This window comes from Sardina pilchardus, chromosome 1 (genome assembly GCF_963854185.1).
Source record: "Sardina pilchardus chromosome 1, fSarPil1.1, whole genome shotgun sequence".
In the NCBI taxonomy this organism is placed as follows: domain Eukaryota; kingdom Metazoa; phylum Chordata; class Actinopteri; order Clupeiformes; family Clupeidae; genus Sardina; species Sardina pilchardus.
The window spans coordinates 13,273,307-13,291,123 of record NC_084994.1 but is presented as its reverse complement, the minus strand read 5'-3'; the positions used below and the strand labels follow the sequence as shown (position 1 = coordinate 13,291,123).

At 41.2% G+C, this 17,817-nt stretch overlaps 3 protein-coding genes across 4 annotated transcripts; 2 read left to right on the top strand and 1 right to left on the bottom strand.

The window, feature by feature from the left end:
* The first annotated feature begins 372 nt into the window (after window positions 1–372).
* Window positions 373–13,227, top strand: LOC134082388 (NLR family CARD domain-containing protein 3-like). 2 transcript variants are annotated; one of them, XM_062538072.1, is made up of 10 exons: window positions 373–457; window positions 2,144–2,277; window positions 3,002–3,115; window positions 3,385–3,498; window positions 7,230–7,306; window positions 8,404–10,219; window positions 10,544–10,714; window positions 11,091–11,264; window positions 11,633–11,809; window positions 11,969–13,227. In XM_062538072.1, the coding sequence occupies exons 2-10, from the start codon at window positions 2,168–2,170 to the stop codon at window positions 11,976–11,978; spliced, it is 2,763 nt and encodes a 920-aa protein (XP_062394056.1). In that variant the 5' UTR covers window positions 373–457; window positions 2,144–2,167; the 3' UTR covers window positions 11,979–13,227. The 2 variants fall into 2 exon arrangements, with proteins under 2 accessions (XP_062394056.1, XP_062394066.1); XM_062538082.1 differs by lacking the exons at window positions 373–457; window positions 2,144–2,277; window positions 7,230–7,306.
* Window positions 13,228–16,025: 2,798 nt separating this feature from the next.
* On the bottom strand, window positions 16,026–16,613 carry LOC134082401 (N-acetyllactosaminide alpha-1,3-galactosyltransferase-like). The gene has a single exon (XM_062538091.1). The coding sequence runs from the start codon at window positions 16,534–16,536 to the stop codon at window positions 16,096–16,098; it is 441 nt and encodes a 146-aa protein (XP_062394075.1). The 5' UTR covers window positions 16,537–16,613; the 3' UTR covers window positions 16,026–16,095.
* Window positions 16,567–17,583, top strand: LOC134076514 (glycine N-acyltransferase-like). Its single transcript, XM_062531611.1, has 2 exons — window positions 16,567–16,638; window positions 16,829–17,583. The coding sequence occupies exons 1-2, from the start codon at window positions 16,567–16,569 to the stop codon at window positions 17,288–17,290; spliced, it is 534 nt and encodes a 177-aa protein (XP_062387595.1). The 3' UTR covers window positions 17,291–17,583.
* The last annotated feature ends 234 nt before the right edge of the window (window positions 17,584–17,817 follow it).

Below are 17,817 nucleotides of genomic sequence, written 5' to 3'. Positions count from 1 at the left end.
GACTCCCATGGCGGAAGCATAATAATAAGAATAGGTTACTGACAAACACAATATGGGCGCCTTCGCATCTTCGCTGCTTGGCCCCCAATAACGTTTCCTATGTTTTCCGTGCTGATGTTATGAATAGACTTTTTTCGGAGGTGGTTCAAGTCGAGTCCTCAGAGTTTACAGTCAGCGTAAAGGCAGTATTATTCCCACATGAGGTGACGTGAACTAATCTTTTCACTACCGCTCTGGATTTCTCCATGCAAGCGCACGAATGCTCAGTCAGTCTAGATTGGACTACAGTCGTGCAGTCCCGCCTCTGCTGGTGCAGACGGTAAAATCAAATTGGCCTACTGGCTACTTCAGGCGGCGTCACTTGTATCTATTTGTATATCATTCTGGAGGCTTGCGCGATATGATGATCGTGTAGGGCTGGGACAGGAAAGTCTTGCAAACGTAGTTTTTCATCAAGGTGAGTTGTCAGCATTTGTACATAGCATGTGTATGAAAATAATGTTGGTAAAGTCAAGCATTGTCTGCCAACAAATAGCATGCACGGAAGGACTCCGTCGAGGACAAGTTAGTCGAAGACGAAAAGCACTCGCAATGCAGTGGCAGCAAGCCAAGCCAAAAGTCGATCGAAACAAATGTCTTTTTTCTTCATTTGTATACTGCTGTTGATGAGAGACCTAGTCATTAATTCTATATTTAAACGTTTCTTACGTATTTCTGACATTATTTGTCCTAGTTCTGAATTAGTTCCAACATCACAATCAGATAGGACAAGGCCTAAGCGATTTGTCTGATTGCACATGATGTGGGCACGGCCTAAAAATGTTTTCGACAGTTTAACCACCACGCTGTTGGATCACATCTGTGGCACAGTCAGATATTGTGCATGTTACGCAATGGATATGTCCGATTTCGTTGTTGTTGTTGTTGTTGTTGTTGTTAGTCAAAGCCTACTCAACTCAACAGATGACACTAATAAAACATAATGTCCTCAAATTGACCTTAAATTACCCCTGAAAACATATCAAAGCCATTAGGGAACCCCTGACTTGACACCTTAAGGGGTTTCACAAATTGTCATCTAATTAAGGGGAAAGCGAAAAAATTAAGATAAAAATATGGATGGATTATCTGAATATTTAAAAGAACTCTCCAGATGTTTTTTTTTCTTTTTAAGTTACTGCTGATTCGAGATAAATCAGTTTTGCAAGCAAGTGAATAGGCTAGATGAGATGCAGAACAAGTCTGCTGAAATTTGTTAGTTGGATTTTGGTGCTCTATGCCTGTGTCTCTCTATTTTTGAGAGTTTGTACTGTATGTCTATTGTAAAACATATAATGTATATCTTACAGCATTTGCCGCAGTAAACTATGTTTCAAGCTCAACTATTGTTTACATTAAAAATATAAGTTAAACTGTAATTTATAGGGCCTAGGTTCTTTTTAGAGTAACATTCATTCTTTGTTCTGACACATTACATACTGTATCTGTCAAACTTAAAGTGTAACTGCACCCCATAAATCCACCCACTTCACATTTCTGAAAAAGGCTTTCAAAATGGGTGAGACATTCTGAAGTCAAAGTCGATGGCTCCAAAAAGGAATTACTTAAAGAAAATTGAATACAATTGGATTGACTATACATCAGTTGTACTGCATTGCTGGCACTGATAATGCTAGCCTAGGTATTAGTTTCATGTCGGGTCATTTTTTGTCAGGACAGTGTCACTAGGCTAGATTGATAGATTTCAGTTACTTAAATGTTGCTGGCAATATTACTATCATCAGATTTTTTGATACATAAGCTACATAACACCTCAAACCACATTCGAGACAGTGTGCCTGCTGTAACCTGTTAAGACGCGTGCAACAGGCGTTGAGCACACCCATAAAGCATAAACTGCCGTACGTGTGTGTGCATGTAAAGTAGGCTGCACTACTTTTATTTAGGAGACTTGGGGAACTTTTGTGTGTGTCGGCTGTGTTTATGTGATTAACATTTCTGTTACAGTCCACTACTCTTTGCTTCCTTCATTGAAAGCACCTGGACTTTGCAGCTTTTATTCGAAAGTCCCCTAAAACTTTAGTGCAGCCTACCGTACATGCATTATTGCACAAAGAAAGCCATTTTGTTTGCATGTCTCCAGGAGTAGCTAGGTGTTTTCTCCAACATGAGCAAAAAGGAAGGCCCTGGTCCACACCAGAAACCTACGGCAGATTCTCAAACCTCCGAAAACAAACCCCAAACCTCGGAGACCAATGACCCCTCTGAACCTCTCAGGTAATAAATAATCTTGCTGAATATAAATAATTGTACTAAATAAAGTTATTGAATTTAGCCTACCTTGCTTGTTTTGTTGATTTTATCAAAGGTGTTTTCAACAAATGTGATTATGAAGATAATACTGTATAAAGTTATGTAGGTATAAACTGTATATCCTCCATACTATATGTATCTTTGCAGTGGCAAGTGCTTTCTTAAGCCAAGATAAGGAAGTACACCTGGGTGTACACTGTACATAAATTTGCTGTTTTACAGAAATAACCATGTTGCCCCATTCAAAAACTAAAAAATTTTATTTCAGTGCTTGTCTATATAAAAACTGGTTGTTCACTCTGTGTGATTGGCACTATTTATCATTACTTTTTTATTCCAACCGTGGGTTCTCTGGAGGAAAAATGAGAATGTGCACATATCCTGAATTATTTACACCTGATTTGACAGTTGTTCCTATACTGTCCCTAGATTAGTGGTAATGAAACGAGTTGAGCTTGGATGACCAGACAATGCTAGGTCAAGCCTCACTTTATTCCTTACCTTGGATTTCTCAATTCTGCCTTCATGGAATAAATACCCTTCTGGCGGGTTTGTTGTGGTTTTCTACTCCAGGCCATGAAGCTGTAAACACACTTTACTGTCATTGTCCATAAGCAACAATACAACAAGAGACATTGTTTGGTGCAAGTCTGAGATGCCCTGGTGTTGTTTTGTCTTGTGCCTCCAGACCACAGACAGGCAGACCTGGTTCTCCAGTGCCCAGCCAGGTGTCTATGAAGAGTGACTGGTCAAAGCTTTCACCTCCCAACTTCAGCGGTGATGCACCAGACTCTGATCAGAAGTGAGTGAAAACAGCACTATACACACACACACACACACACATAAATAGACTTGTGTGTGTGGGGGTGAGGGTGGGTCTTAGAGGAGAGAATCTTGAACATTTTAACATGAAAAGAAGAACTTTATTCTTCATGTTTTAGGAATTAACAACAAATATGAGAAAGAAAACAGAATTTGATTAAAGCATAACATAATTATTTAATTTATTACACTACATACAATCAACAGCATCAGTGCTGTGTAAATGTTTGTTTTCTTTTGTGCCTCCAGCCCACAAACAGGCAGACCTGAGTCTCCAGTGCCCAGCCAGGTGTCTATGAAGAGTGACTGGTCAAAGCTTTCCCCTCCCAACTTCAGCGGTGATGCACCAGACTCTGATCAGAAGTGAGTGAAAACAGCGCACACTCTATGGGCGAAAAGTCTCTGTCTATGAGATTAAGACAATGTCAGATGTTTAAATCAATGTAAGATGTTTCACTGCAGTGCATCGATAGATATTGTCCATTTTGTGGTGGCATAGTACAAATATGAAATTGGGCCAACAGCGTGAAAATAGATTTGTGTAAAAATATGTTATATCTTTAGTTAAAATGAGATTTTTTGGAAACTTTTTTTTTTCCGTTTAAACGTTCACATTTGGAAAAAGTATCTTTATATTCCATGAACTGAATGCTTCAGTTTTGCAGCTGATGTAGTCCAGCGGTAAGAGTTGTATGAGCAGGTGGACAAACCCCATGTATTCCGTCTGTCTGTGCTCTACGTCTACTGTATATGATATCACAACAGCTGATTTACTGGCTGAAAGGTTGTACTATTTAGGATATTCAGGTGCTTTAGTGAGTAGTTACAAATATGAGATGGGAGTTATCCACCTCTGAATGAGGCTATGACAAAGAAGTGTCATGTTCAGAGTGTTTGGCTGTCTAGAGTTTTCTATGCCTTCTGCATGATCTTCCTTTATTATGACCGCCGCGCAGCAAAGTCAATTATTTATTTATTTTTTGCATGCGCAGCTTTCTGTCAAGGAGTCCCGGGACACTAAAAGACCGGGGTGCACGAAACACTTGATGTGCATGTATCCCAACAAGCAAAGCATGGAATCATTGTTTTTCATTTTGATCCTGCCGGACTGGACCCCCCGAAAGGAGGGTAGGGTAGACACAGTTTTCAGTGAATATCTCGAGAACTATAGGGCCTAGGTTCATCTTCAGGGGCCATATCAACCCATACCATAATCACAAATTTAATGTATAGTGCCACCTACAGTAGTTAATTGGAATCGCTGGTATTATGACACCTCTGAATACATGCCAAGTTTTGTGATCCTGTTGCCTACGGCCGAACAACACCTGTGAGAATATCCATTACCAACCCCACTCTCACTCGTGCTATATTGCTTAATCGATTTATGTGCACATTTAGTGACTACACAAACTGGCCTGTAGATGGCCCGACACAGTTTTCTGTGAGTATCTCGAGAACCTGAGGGCATAGGGGCTATGTCAACTCATCCTATAACCATTTAATATATGGCGCCACCTAGTCAAAAATGAAAAAGCAAAAATGAGGCATTGTAATCACAGGTATCTTTAGTTGACAGATTCAAAACTGCACGAAATTTGAAGTGTGGTATCATTATGACACTCTTTGAAGGTATGCCATATTTTGTGTAATTTGATTCATGGGGGACCATACAAGAAATTAATATGTCTGTACATACAGTTACAGTTAGAGTTACAGTTATGGTGCTTAGCATGCGCTTTTGTCCAAAGCGACAAACATTTAGTGACTGTGTGTGTGTGTGTGTGCCTGCATGTATCTTTATATGTGTTTGTGCATGCTTGTGCATAGTGTACACACACACACACACACACACACACACACACACACACACACACACACACACACACACACACACACACACACAAGCACAGACAAACACACACACGCACATACATACATACATTATAGGCCTATTCAGACGGGACTTATTTTACAGGGGGATGTAGAGTAATGCAGGTTTATCATATGACCTACATGTATGTAATGTAAATGTCCAATTCGGACGGAACTAGACATATCTGTTAACGTCCTATTAGAAGCTGCACAGCATGTTATGTTTTCATTCAGACTATGGTGGAATGTTTTTTAAATCAGGATGTGACGAAATATTACAGACATCTTTACAGAGGGTCGCATTCGCACAGGATTAATATTACTTACGGTAATTTCTCCGGCCATTTTACGGAAGGTAGAAGTGGCTGTAAATTTCACCGACATACTCCGTTATGTTTACTGATATGGCACGTCCGGACGGGACTAAATTCCTTGGTAAATATTACTTTACCCGACGTCACCCAATAAAACTAATCCCGTCTGAATAGGCCTATAGATACGCACACACTCATGCACATACAACCACACACACACATACAGTACACACACACACACGCATAAAGAGAGTATTGGACAAGCAGGCATAAGCACGCACACACTTGCACACCAAGGCGTCTGCTAAATAACTATAATCATTACCATAACCATAAAACACACACCTACACACACACACACACACACGCACATAAACATGCAAGCATGCACAAACACACCCACACACCAATGTTCGCCTTGGACAAAGGCGTCTGCTAAATAACTATAATCATAACCATAACCATAAAACACACACCTGCACACACACACACACACACACACACACACACACACACACACACGCACATAAACATGCAAGCATGCACAAACACACCCACACGCATGCCCCCCCCCCCCCGACACACACACACACAAACACAAACTTGCACACACACACATAAACACACACACACACACACACACACACATCCCATTACCCCCACCACACACACTCTCAAGTGAAAACTCACAGACAGAGAAGCACACATACACAAAAGCAAGCGCACACATGCTCACACTAATTTACATGCATAAAAGTTGCAGCAGGGGTTGGAGTAGAACAGGGGTACTCAATTAGAAACTCGAAAGGTCCACTCACCAAATTTGCAATCTTTCAGGGTCCGGAACAGTGCATTTCCAAAATTAGGAAAAAAGTAGGCTAAATAAAAAGGCAGTAAATAAAAGGTTTGTGGATAATTCTGCTCGAAGTGAACATGCTTTGTTTCATAATGACGTTTCAAGTTTCCACTTTTGACAAGTGCAACTGTCTCATTACCTCCCCCAAGGAGGTTATGTTTTCATCAGGATTTGTTTGTTACCTCCGTCAATTAAGGAGGTTATGTTTTCATGGGGGTTTGTCTGTCTGTCTGTTTGTTTGTTAGCAAGATAACGCAAAAAGGGTATGGATGGATTTGTACTGTAATGACCTAAGGAAGAAACAATTACATTTTGAGAGTGATCAGGATCACCATTTGGAATCTAGGAGGTGCTTGGCGAAGGTCTGCGCTCTCGGAGTGCGAGATTAAACACTTGGTGCTCCCCGCAGGCAGCAATGCATATTTGCCACATTTGACTCCACTCTGTCTAACTCACGATTTTCGGAATCCAACTTTCGCTTTTTGTCAATTTTGGAGCACACCATGATATTTGCTTGGCTTGCTATAGAAACAATTAGGCTACCGCTCGTAAATCATTGTAGGCTAGCTTTCTGATGTCCTATGAGAGCCCAATGGAACGGACCGATAGGCCACTCGCAGACCATGCGCTCGCGGTTACAATGAGTTGTCATGTAGGCACTGATAGGACATTAGGATTGGGCGCGAGCTATAGTAGATGAGTGATCGGAAACACAGGTAGAAATCTCAGCCCAATGAAATCTCGCTTGGATCACTATGAAAAATAAATAAATAATTAAATCTCGATTTTTTTGCTCGGTCCGGATGTCACTACGTTTGGGTCCGGATCCGGACCGGAGTCCGCCTATTGAGTACCCCTGGAGTAGAAGATGGAAACAAATTGATAAGCGTGATTTATTTTTGCGGATAGAATGTGCAGGACTGCACAGCGGTCATGTTTTGTACCGCTTGCGGTACATCTAGTTATTTGTTTATTCCTTTTATTCGCTACAATTTGGTCATTAATCTTAACTGAGCAGATTAATCTGAATATGCTGTGCATGTGTCTAGGAGAACAAGAAAAAGAAGCAGACGTGTAACTGAACAGCTGCTGGATGAGCATCCTCTCAATAAAAGGACCAGAGCAAGTGAGTGTTGAGTGAGGGAATGATTAAAGGTAGGGTAAGGAATGAGCTTTTTTGGTCATTTTTGCAAAATCACTTGAAATCCTATTCCTAACCCACTTACAGCCACTGAGTTGGAAGCACTGAAATGGAAATTAAACATGTCAATCATCTGCGGAACGGGCAGGGCTCGAAAAACTCCAGCCAATAGAATTCCAAACCCCATACCATCATTTCACAGCTCATTTGTCAATCTAACGGTCTTCCTCTTCCTCCTCCCCATCCCCTCCGCACGCGCGACCCGTTCGTGCACATAGCACGAAAGCTGTTGACCGCGAGTCAGTGCTGAAACGAAACTATCTAGGCCTGCTACACGTCCCATAATGTTCCCCTCAAGTTGTATGTGTCACTTCATTTCTATACATACTAAGGCAGCGGATACCTACGGAAACTCAATCACCCACGCAATAAATAAGCTGTAGCAAAAATTACATTTTACCGTGACTCGAAGAGTGTTGTAAACATGAAATCGAAACTTAACCGCTTGGAGCTACAGTGGAATAGGCGAACCAGCGGGCCAGCACTAAACTCGGATATTTCAGAAGATAAACGCCCTGGTAAGAACCAAACCAGATTCTGTTCAAATATACACACCTATGGCTACTGAAAGATGTAAGGTATATCAAATGTTATTTTGGTGTATTAAAATGCATCGTTGTTTTAGAATTTCCGAACGAAAGGGCTGGTAGACTAAGGTGCTTTTACCATAATGTAGGCTATAAAATCATCTACCTTGTCTGATTTGTGGAACTATTACCTACAACCCTTTGGAGGTGAATAAAGAATGTAATTGGGGAAGTTGATGTGGGCGATTTTATTGAGACTAGAGCTCATAGTGCTGTAGACGCCAGGCTGGCATTTCATTTAGCCTGGCTCGCTCTCGCGCATAATTTTCGTTGGTGCATGGAGGGCGGGACTTGAGGTTGTATGTATTCAAAATCTGCCGGCCGTTTTGCGAATTCCGTACCCAACCTTTAACAATCATTAATAATTGTCATGAAGGACGGAAGGATGTTAAAAAAGATATTTGATCATTTTACAAGTTTAATTCTATATTTCAGATGATGATGAGGTCCTGAGGAGAGTTATGGAGAATCATAAAGCCAGACTGAAGAGGAGGTTTGAAAACATATCTGAAGGCATCATCAAATCAGGAGCTGAGATACTCCTCAATAAGATTTACACAGAGCTCTACATCACAGAGGGAGAGAGTGAAGGTGTGAATATGGAACATGAGGTTTGGCAGGTAGAGTCAGCATCTAGATCACAAACCACAGACGATGTGCCCATCAACTGCAATGATGTCTTCAAGCCCTTACCTGGACAGAAGAAGGAGCACATCAAAACTGTGATGACAAAAGGTGTTGCTGGCATTGGAAAAACGGTCTCAGTGCAGAAGTTCATTCTTGATTGGACTGATGGGGTAGTTAAGCAGGATATAGATTTTATATTTCTCCTTGCTTTCCGTGAGCTGAATTTGGTCAGGGGTGATCAGTATAGTCTTCACACGCTGCTGCTTGACTACTACCCTGAACTGAAGGAGCTGAATGAGGGTGAGGAATATAAAGATTGTCTAGTTGTGTTCATCTTAGATGGTTTGGATGAGAGTCGATTATCTATGGATTTCCAACAAAAAGGCCAATTGTCTGATGTGAAACACACATCATCAGTGGATGTTCTGATGTCAAGCCTCATTCAGGGATCTCTGCTTCCCTCTGCACTCATCTGGATAACCTCACGACCAGCAGCAGCCAGTCAAATTCCTGCTCAGTACATCAACCAAGTGACAGAAATACGAGGATTTAATGACCCACAAAAGGAAGAGTACTTCAGGAAGAAAATCAGTGATGAGAGTCAGGCCAAGAGAGTGATCTCACACATTAAGGCATCCAGGAGTCTCCACATCATGTGCCACATTCCAGTCTTCTGTTGGATTGCAGCCACTGTACTACAACAGATGCTGGAACAGGACAACACCCAGGCAATACCCACAACTCTGACTGAGATGTTCATTCACTTCTTGGCCATACAGTCCACCAGAAGGGATCAAAAGTATCCATCCAGAAGCACCAGAGAAACTCAAAATCCATTGCAATCACAAAAAGAAGTCATAACAAAGTTGTCTGAACTTGCTTTCACGCATCTTGATAGGGGAAACTTTATGTTCTCAGAAAAAGAGGTGAGGGAATTTGGCCTTGACACAACTGATGCTGTAGTATACTCTGGGCTATGCACTGAGGTCCTCAAAGGAGAATCTATCGTTTTTGGAAAAGTGTACACTTTTGTGCACATGACCATCCAGGAGTTTCTTGCCGCCTTATACGTGTTTGTATCTTATCTCAACAAGAAGGAAGAGGTGCTGAAATGTTTTCTCAAAGAAAAGTCCAGCATCTCACCACAAGATGTATCACTGGATGAGCTACTGAAGGGTGCAGTGAACAGAGCCTTAGAGAGCAGGACTGGACATCTCGATCTGTTTGTGCGATTTCTCCATGGCATCTCTCTGGAGTCCAATCAACAGCTTTTACGAGGCCTTCTGCCACCCACAAAGAGCAACCCTGAGAGCACTGAGAAAGTCATTCTAAATCTGAAGGAGTTGAAGAGACCAAACATCTCCCCAGACCGATGGATCAATCAACTCCATTGCCTGGTGGAAATGCATGATACATCTGTGCATGAAGATGTCCAAGCTTTTCTGAAGACTTCTAAAGAGGCAGGTGCTGATCAAATGCTCAAACTTGCCCACTGTTCAGCCTTGGCCAAAATATTGCTAATGGCAGACGAGCCTCTGGATGAGTTGGACCTCTTGAAATACAACATGTCAGATGAGGGTCGGAGAAGACTGCTGCCAGCTGTGCGGTGGAGCAGAAAGGCTCTGTGAGTTTCAAAATAAGACAGCAGATGCTCATCGTAGCTTGTCAATCCAATTTATTTTAACATGGCAAATGTAGAAAAAGTATCTGTCAGTTGCCAGTTTTACCATTGTAATTCATGGACATAATTTCTGAAATATGGTTTGGAGGGAAGTAGAAGATGAACTTATTCAGAGTTTTCTCTCGATTTGACATAATTCTGTGAACCCTCTCTGTCATGTAGGAGAATTCAATGTTGCAATGCTTACACTTACCATATGGGTTGGATGTGTAATGTTCTACCAAAGTGATAGCATAAAAAATAATCACTCACGTGTGCCCTGGACAGGCTTGCTGGCTGTAAGCTCAAAGAGAAGTGTTGTGAGGTGGTGGCCTCGGCTCTCGAGTCTCCCCAATCCCTGCTAACAGTGCTGGACCTGAGTGACAACGACCTGCAGAAATCAGAGGAGAGACTGTGTAGAGGGCTTCAGAGTCAGCACTGCAAGCTGGAGTCACTGAGGTCTGTCCATCTTTGTTCTCCGGTTACTATGGTGAACTTATTGCAGGTCCCACAGTTCTCATAAAGCACTATGCCTGTTCAAGATTACAGGATTGACAGTATTTTATTTAACGGTAGGGCTGCAACTAACTAGTCTCTGTGCGTGTTTGCTGTTACAAAGAGCTGAACTACAGTAAGAGGTGACATGAGTAATTGCTATTGTAATGGTAGCCAGCCGGTTTAGATGTGCAGGAAGCACATAAAGATTCTCTCCTGATATGTGTTAGCGACAGCAACTAGCATCCATGGGGAAAACAATGAATTTCCTGATGGAAAACATTTTCTCTCCTATTTCACTATACGTTTGTATCTCTTATAATATTGTTATGTCTTTCAGTCTTGCTGGATGTAAACTGACCGCGGCCTCCTATAATACCTTGGCTGCAGTCCTGCAAGCAGCACACTCCCCCCTGACAGTGCTGGATCTGAGTAGAAATCTTTTAGAAGACTCTGGAGTTGAGCACCTGTCCTCTGGGCTGAGGAGTCCAAACTGCCGTCTGCAGACACTGAGGTAATGAGATGGACTATTTATTAGATGCCCCCATCTTGACACTTCAGAAGCACAAACAAGGGAAAAATTGTGGGATGTGCACTGAAACTGATCCTATGAGATACAATGCGTAACTTCTGTCAATGTACTGTACGTCCTTATACACATATTTTACTGACAGCAATATGCATGATATGATACAGTATATGATATGGCACTATGATATAATGTATCACACTATGTCCTGACAATGATATATCAAGATGGCCCTGTATGAGAATTTGATATAGCAAATTGAATGTCATATAGTATATAGTATTATATAGTATAGTATTTTCATATACTGTAGCCATTTAGTATTTTATCTCATGCTGTGTATCACTCTGCAGGTTGGTAGCCTGTGGCATCACAAGGAAAGGCTGTGATCTTCTGGCTTGTGCCTTGAGTGGAAACCCAGCCTCCACCCTGAGAGAGCTGGACCTGAGTGAGAATAACCTGGGAGAGCCAGATGTCAAGCTGCTCTTAGAGATAAAAGAGGATACGAAGTTGGCGCTGACAATACTCAAGTAAGGCAATACATCATCTTCCTTATGATATACACAAACTCTGCTCTATTATAAGACTAACAAGACTTTTACAACTTACACAAAAATAAAAACTAAAAATACTGTATTAAGTGTGTCTGGATGCTCTGTGTGCTGATCAGTGTGTTGTTTTATCTGCAGATACAGCTGAGCTCACCACATTCCACATCAGCAATATCAAGCTCTCATTCACATCACCTGGGTCTGCTAGCAACTCACCACAGCTAGCAGCCTCCTCACTATGTTTAGTTCCGGGCAGGTTTTAGGGTTTGAACAGAATAAGCTCCCACAGCATCCACCCTGAGCCCCCTCCTCCTCCCTGATGTCCTGCTTGAGCTCACCGGCCATGAGGCCATCTGCTTGGGCTGGCCCATAGATACAAGATGAATGGTGTGGTCGTGTAGCGATGGGTATCTTTCAGGAGTAGAGCTCGATTTCAGGTCCAGTTCCGGTTTTGATTTTGAGTTTACCTTAATAGTACATAAAGATCAGCCTACTAGAACAGATGATTTAAAATAACTGCTAGGCTTTTTTTTTTAGAGCCTCCAAATAAACTTGCATCTTGTCCTTCCTTTCAATGATAAAGGGGTTATTGTGTATATTATATATTGTATAAAACTATAGGCAGGACCACATTGGGTTTTTTTAAAAACACTTTCTGAATTCATGATTTTCTTTTGCTTTTTTTTTTTTGCTTATTATTTGGTTCCAGTTTGTTTTTCTTATTCTTGATTCTTGATTCAATGGGATTCTGATATTTTACTCCAATCTCTAATGAGTTTTGTAGTCTTTGAGAAATACATTTAAAGCAACAGTGCAATTTTATTTTTATTTGATTTTGGGGACATCTGTGATGTTTGTATTCACTAGTTTGCTAGGCCAATGGATATTGATTAATTGCTCTGATTTTGCTTAAAGAAGACCATGAATTACAACAGTTTTACACTTTTGACGTATAAATGAACATATTGTGTAAATACTGTAATGGTTATGTACTATTTGTATCCATATACACTCCATGTACAATCCATGTAAAAACATTCCATGTTTTTAAGGACATTTCTAAACCTATACATTCAATATACAGTATTTGAATAATGTAGTGAGCAAAGCATATTGTATCTTCTGTCTGTGCATGCATAGCAACTACAATCACTTTCCTTCCCTTCTCTGGTAGCTTTTTGTCAGCACCATGTCTGAAATTAGTCTACCTGTATGCATAACATTCAGTACTAGAACAGTGGATCATATTATCATATTCAAAATAGATAACTTACAGCTCTGCACTATACAATGATATAGGCTATACTAAATTTTTCATGTCTAAAATGATTTAAGTAAATGTGTTTTTAACACTGTATTCTTATGTTTTTGGTTGAAATAAACGTGTATTTTCACAATCTTCTTGTGTGTGTGTGTTTCTCTATGGGTAGGAGCAGAAGTTAAACACAAAGTTGGTGCTTGTTTTCTGCTTACAGATACAGGTGGAAAACCTCAGGAGGTCAGAGAAGTTATGGATTTTAAAACATAACTTTTGGAAATGTACAGAAATCTATAAGATATTCAGGGCAAGTAAACAAATCATTACCAATTCTAAAACTCACCTATGTATGGCTTGCATGCGTTAGCATACTGACATCTGACGTACATATTCTGCAAACAGCATATGCAGTAAAGTGTTGTTACTGTACATTTTGTGTCATGCAAATTGATTTATTGGCCAATCCTCTCATGCTAACCTATATAGCAACAATGTGAAGGAAAGGTTGTTTCAGAGATTTCAGGTGGTCTGTCCAGGCTTACATGAAACTTACATTGAAAAGGAGAAGGCATGCTCTCTGCCAAGATATCCCAACCTTTGGATATTCAATGAAGTTAGCATGTGAACCAGTCCTGTTTAGTCAACACGTTTAGTCTCCATGCTGAATGTTTCCCTTGTGTTGCTGAATAGGACAGTATGATGAGCTCACAGTCGCGTCTGTGATATCTGATGGACTGTAAAGACTGATTGAGCAATGCTGCTATCTACAGGCCACAGGTAAGCACAACAGGCTCCTCTACAAGAAACAGCAGCTTATTCGCTATACAAGCAATCTTTAAATCTGTAGGACATTTATGTAACAAATTGATACACTTCGTCTGCTTTCATTAAATGTCATTCAAAGAAACAGTGCACACAGAATGAACAATAAATTGGGTTTACAAAAGATCACACGTCTTGTGTTGTTGAATATGTGCCTCTGCACTAGCCTACCTACAGTGCATCTACAGTACTACATACTATACATTTTAACAATATTCAATGTCATTCTGTCATTCTGTTTTGTAAGTAGCGAGGAAGCCAGCTAACGCAATTCAGATAAGAATTCTAGTTTGGCTACATTAGACTAGATTTTTAAGTGGCAGGAACGCCATATTCTTGACTGTGTTTCGGAAGTGTCCATTAACTTGCAGGGAGCTGAGGTCTGATCGGACCCAGGATCAATCCAAGTGTGGAGTGTGTGAGCAAGTCCTGAGGTCTGCAGAAGCATCCAACCATCCACCCACACACACTCTCCTACTCAACACTCACACACAGTCATGGGACCTCTTCCTCTTTGTTTATATGTGACATTCATGTTCATGTTGAAACTACCAGACATGAGCATCTTCAAACACAGTAGCCTACTGATAAAACACAAACAGAATCACTTGTGATGATGATGTTAATGAATGTGTAACTTTGAAGGCGAAGGAAGTGTGAGAAGAATATTTCTCAAACTCTGGTCAAGTCAGTTCAGCTCAACTCGTGTCAGAAGGAGCGCATAAAAGTAATTTTTCATCACTAAATAAAAATTGGCCTTTATTTCTGTAAGGCACACACCACATCTTTCAGTAAATTGAAAAGTCTGGCCTACACATAGGGTGCTTCTCATTCGTCTTTTTTATTATATCCTCCCTTCCTTCCTCCGTTCTCATTCCCACTGATCTAAATAGAGAATGATGGGGCAGCAACAATGGGATAGTCTATCCAGTGTTAGTTATAAAATCAGGAACGAGCCTGGAGGACCGAGCTTCGAGGAGAGAGGTCGAGAATGGGCCGGCTACATGAAAGGCATGTTGAGCTGTCAGCTTGCTATGATGAGATACATGTCAAAATAGAAGACCACCAGGCTACTGCATCATTTCATGACGTGCTGAATACATTATTTTGACCATTTCTGAATTGTGAAACTCAAATATGCTTTGTGGTTGTGAACTTAATGCAGCATCATCATAACTATTCCACTTATGTGTTCATGGTAAAAAATTATATGTGTGCAAAATTGTTTCTCAGCTCCTCTAACTTAAGTCTAACCTCTGAATTCATTTTCAAATTGCACCAGATTGATGTATTTAAAGGAACTGTATGTAAGACATGTATTTGAATGAATCATAAAATGGCCCTGATATGCCACTAGACATTAAGAAATCATGCTCATTTCAAATACTTATTTTACTGACAACAGTAGTCTGGCCAGGATATCGTCATTTCAAAAAGTGAAGTTGCAGTTGATGTTAACTGATATTGAAGTTTACATATTGTGTGTTCTGTCCTAATGCGCCACCCTCCACATATCTACTAATCACAAAATCAGTAGTGTTTCGGCATCCTGGTTGCCAACTTCGACTCAGGGGGGAGGGAGAGGGCTAGGGGATACACCACCCTACAGTATTTTGAAAGTGATTGCAGTACCAGTTTTGGCCAGAATCCTACGGTTTCTTTGAATGTTATAATATGCAAAATTTGTGTCGTGGAGAATGTGTCGTGGAAAATGTCCACTTTCCAAATCCACTTTCCAAACACTTAACTATATAAAAAATAAAAATCTGCATATAGGGATTCCAGTACTTATGTATAGTATTAGTATTTAAAATATTTATGTATTAATGAGACATTATTCATTCACAAAGAAAATCGATGTCCTTAAAGATTGGATATTTTCCTCATTTGTTTTTTTTTTATTTAAGGCATTAAGATCAATTTCCAAAAGATGATTTTATATTCCTCTTTATAGTCAACTTTAGCATATGTTCCAATATTTATGGAGGGCACTGTTTATTAAAAACCTGGAATTCAATTTGCCATTGCGTCCTTGAGCAAGACACTTAACCCTAAGTTGCTCTAGGCCTAGGGAGACTGGCCCTTGTAATAATTGACAAATGTAAATTGATGTTGAGCAAACAGCAAAATGAATAAGTGTATACTGATGCTTGCATAGGCAAGGCAAGGCATTATAGCTCCACCATCAGCTTCCTGTACCCCTACGTTTTTTATATTGCTTCTCTTGCCAAAGGAGTCGTGCAATATGGATATCACTGCGATACCCAATGGAGGTATCCCAGCAGTACTCAGGAGACAGCACCTTGCTGGGCTTGTGCTTCCAGAAGTACTTGTTCAGGTGGCTCTCGTCGTGCCACAGAGCCTCCACCGAATTGTTCTTGTCCTCCATGATGGTGCGGTAGCATGTGTCCGTAATGTGCTTCACGCTCTGCCAGGAGCCACCGAACACTGCTGCGTGGTAGTAGAAGTCGCCCTGAGAGTCCGCCATGTAGGCCTGGGACTTGGGGTTCCGGTCGTAGGTCCGCAGTCGCTCGAAGCTGTGGTAGAAATGTGCAAGGAGGAGGGCCACAGAGTCCCCCAAAGCTTCAGTGCCGAAGTGGCCCCGGAAGACCTGGTCCACGTCCATGCAGAAGACATACTGGTGATTATGGTGGATATGGCTGTCAATGGCCCTCACACATCACTCTCTAGAGGACCAGATTATTTTAGCCTGCTGCACTCTCCAAATGTAGATCCTCAGTCCTCGTTTCCACTGATCTAGATAAAGAACGACGGGGCGGCAACAATGGGATAGTCTATCCAGTGTTCTTTATAGATCAGTGGAAACCAGCCTAAAGAACCGAGCATCGAGGATCGAGGATCGAGGAGGGATGTTGAGAGGCACCCGATGTTTCTCTAGAGGCCCAGATTATGTTTAGCCTGCTGCACTCTCCACATGTAATCTGTTCTCTCCTGTTAGTCCTCCCGGTTGTCTGATCCAGCCACTCCGGCCTGAACACGCGGAGCTCGTCAACGGCAACTGGAAGTACGGCGGCGACGCCGACAGCTACAACTCCGTGCGGAGGTATATCACGCACCTTCCTAGCCTGTGTGTTATTCCCGAGGACGGCTCGGCGGCGGGAACCCCCGTGTCGTGGGTGCTACTGTATCCGCACTCGGCGCTGGGACTGCTCTACACCTTGCCGGAGTACCGGCGGAGAGGATACGCGAGGGCGCTGGTGTCGCGCTTCTCGGAGATGCTGTTCGAGGAGGGGTATCCCGTGTACTGTTTCGTGGAGGAGGGAAACAGCGCCTCCTGCAGCCTGTTTCAGTCAATCGGCTTTGGAGACCAGGAGAGTTACCGTTCTGTTTGGTTCGAATTCAATGAGAGAAGCAAGTGAATTGATGTTGACTCTCATACAAAATACTTTTAAAAAATGTAAACATTTTTTGAAGGATTATCAGGCTCTCTTCTCACCAATAAATGAAGCGAAGGAAATCCTCAATAAGCATGGAAGCAACAACTTTTATCATCTCAAAAATTCACAATGTTAGACAAATTATAGACTAAATGAAAGAAATACTCATCCAAGCTTGTATAGCCTACTCTATGTTGCAGTAGTCTGTTCCCATACACAAGAAAATATATTTGAAATATATATTCACAATATAATTTGAAATATATGTAAATATTCAAAATAAACATCTGTTCTTGACACTTAAAATATGTTTAATGTCTATGCTGTACACTCCAAGAAGAGATGTGCCATTTGAAGCATTTCAGCATTTGAAACAACTTCCAGATCATCAATATTCCGACTCATTTTCCAGTCTATGTATAACATTAGGGATCCACCAATGTGTATATCGTGTTATCAGCCAAACTCGCACATGTACACATTGTTGACTGATATTGGTTGGGCAAAGG

Bases quoted from the DNA above. Each gene is read 5' to 3' on its own strand.
- LOC134082388 (XM_062538072.1), top strand. From the start codon at position 2,168: ATGAGCAAAAAGGAAGGCCCTGGTCCACACCAGAAACCTACGGCAGAT. The intron at 3,499-7,229 runs GTGAGTGAAAAC...GCATGTGTCTAG, and splicing joins GCACCAGACTCTGATCAGAA to GAGAACAAGAAAAAGAAGCA. The intron at 11,265-11,632 runs GTAATGAGATGG...ATCACTCTGCAG, and splicing joins TGCCGTCTGCAGACACTGAG to GTTGGTAGCCTGTGGCATCA.
- LOC134082401 (XM_062538091.1), bottom strand. From the start codon at position 16,536: ATGGACGTGGACCAGGTCTTCCGGGGCCACTTCGGCACTGAAGCTTTG.
- LOC134076514 (XM_062531611.1), top strand. From the start codon at position 16,567: ATGGCTGTCAATGGCCCTCACACATCACTCTCTAGAGGACCAGATTAT. The intron at 16,639-16,828 runs GTAGATCCTCAG...GATTATGTTTAG, and splicing joins GCCTGCTGCACTCTCCAAAT to CCTGCTGCACTCTCCACATG.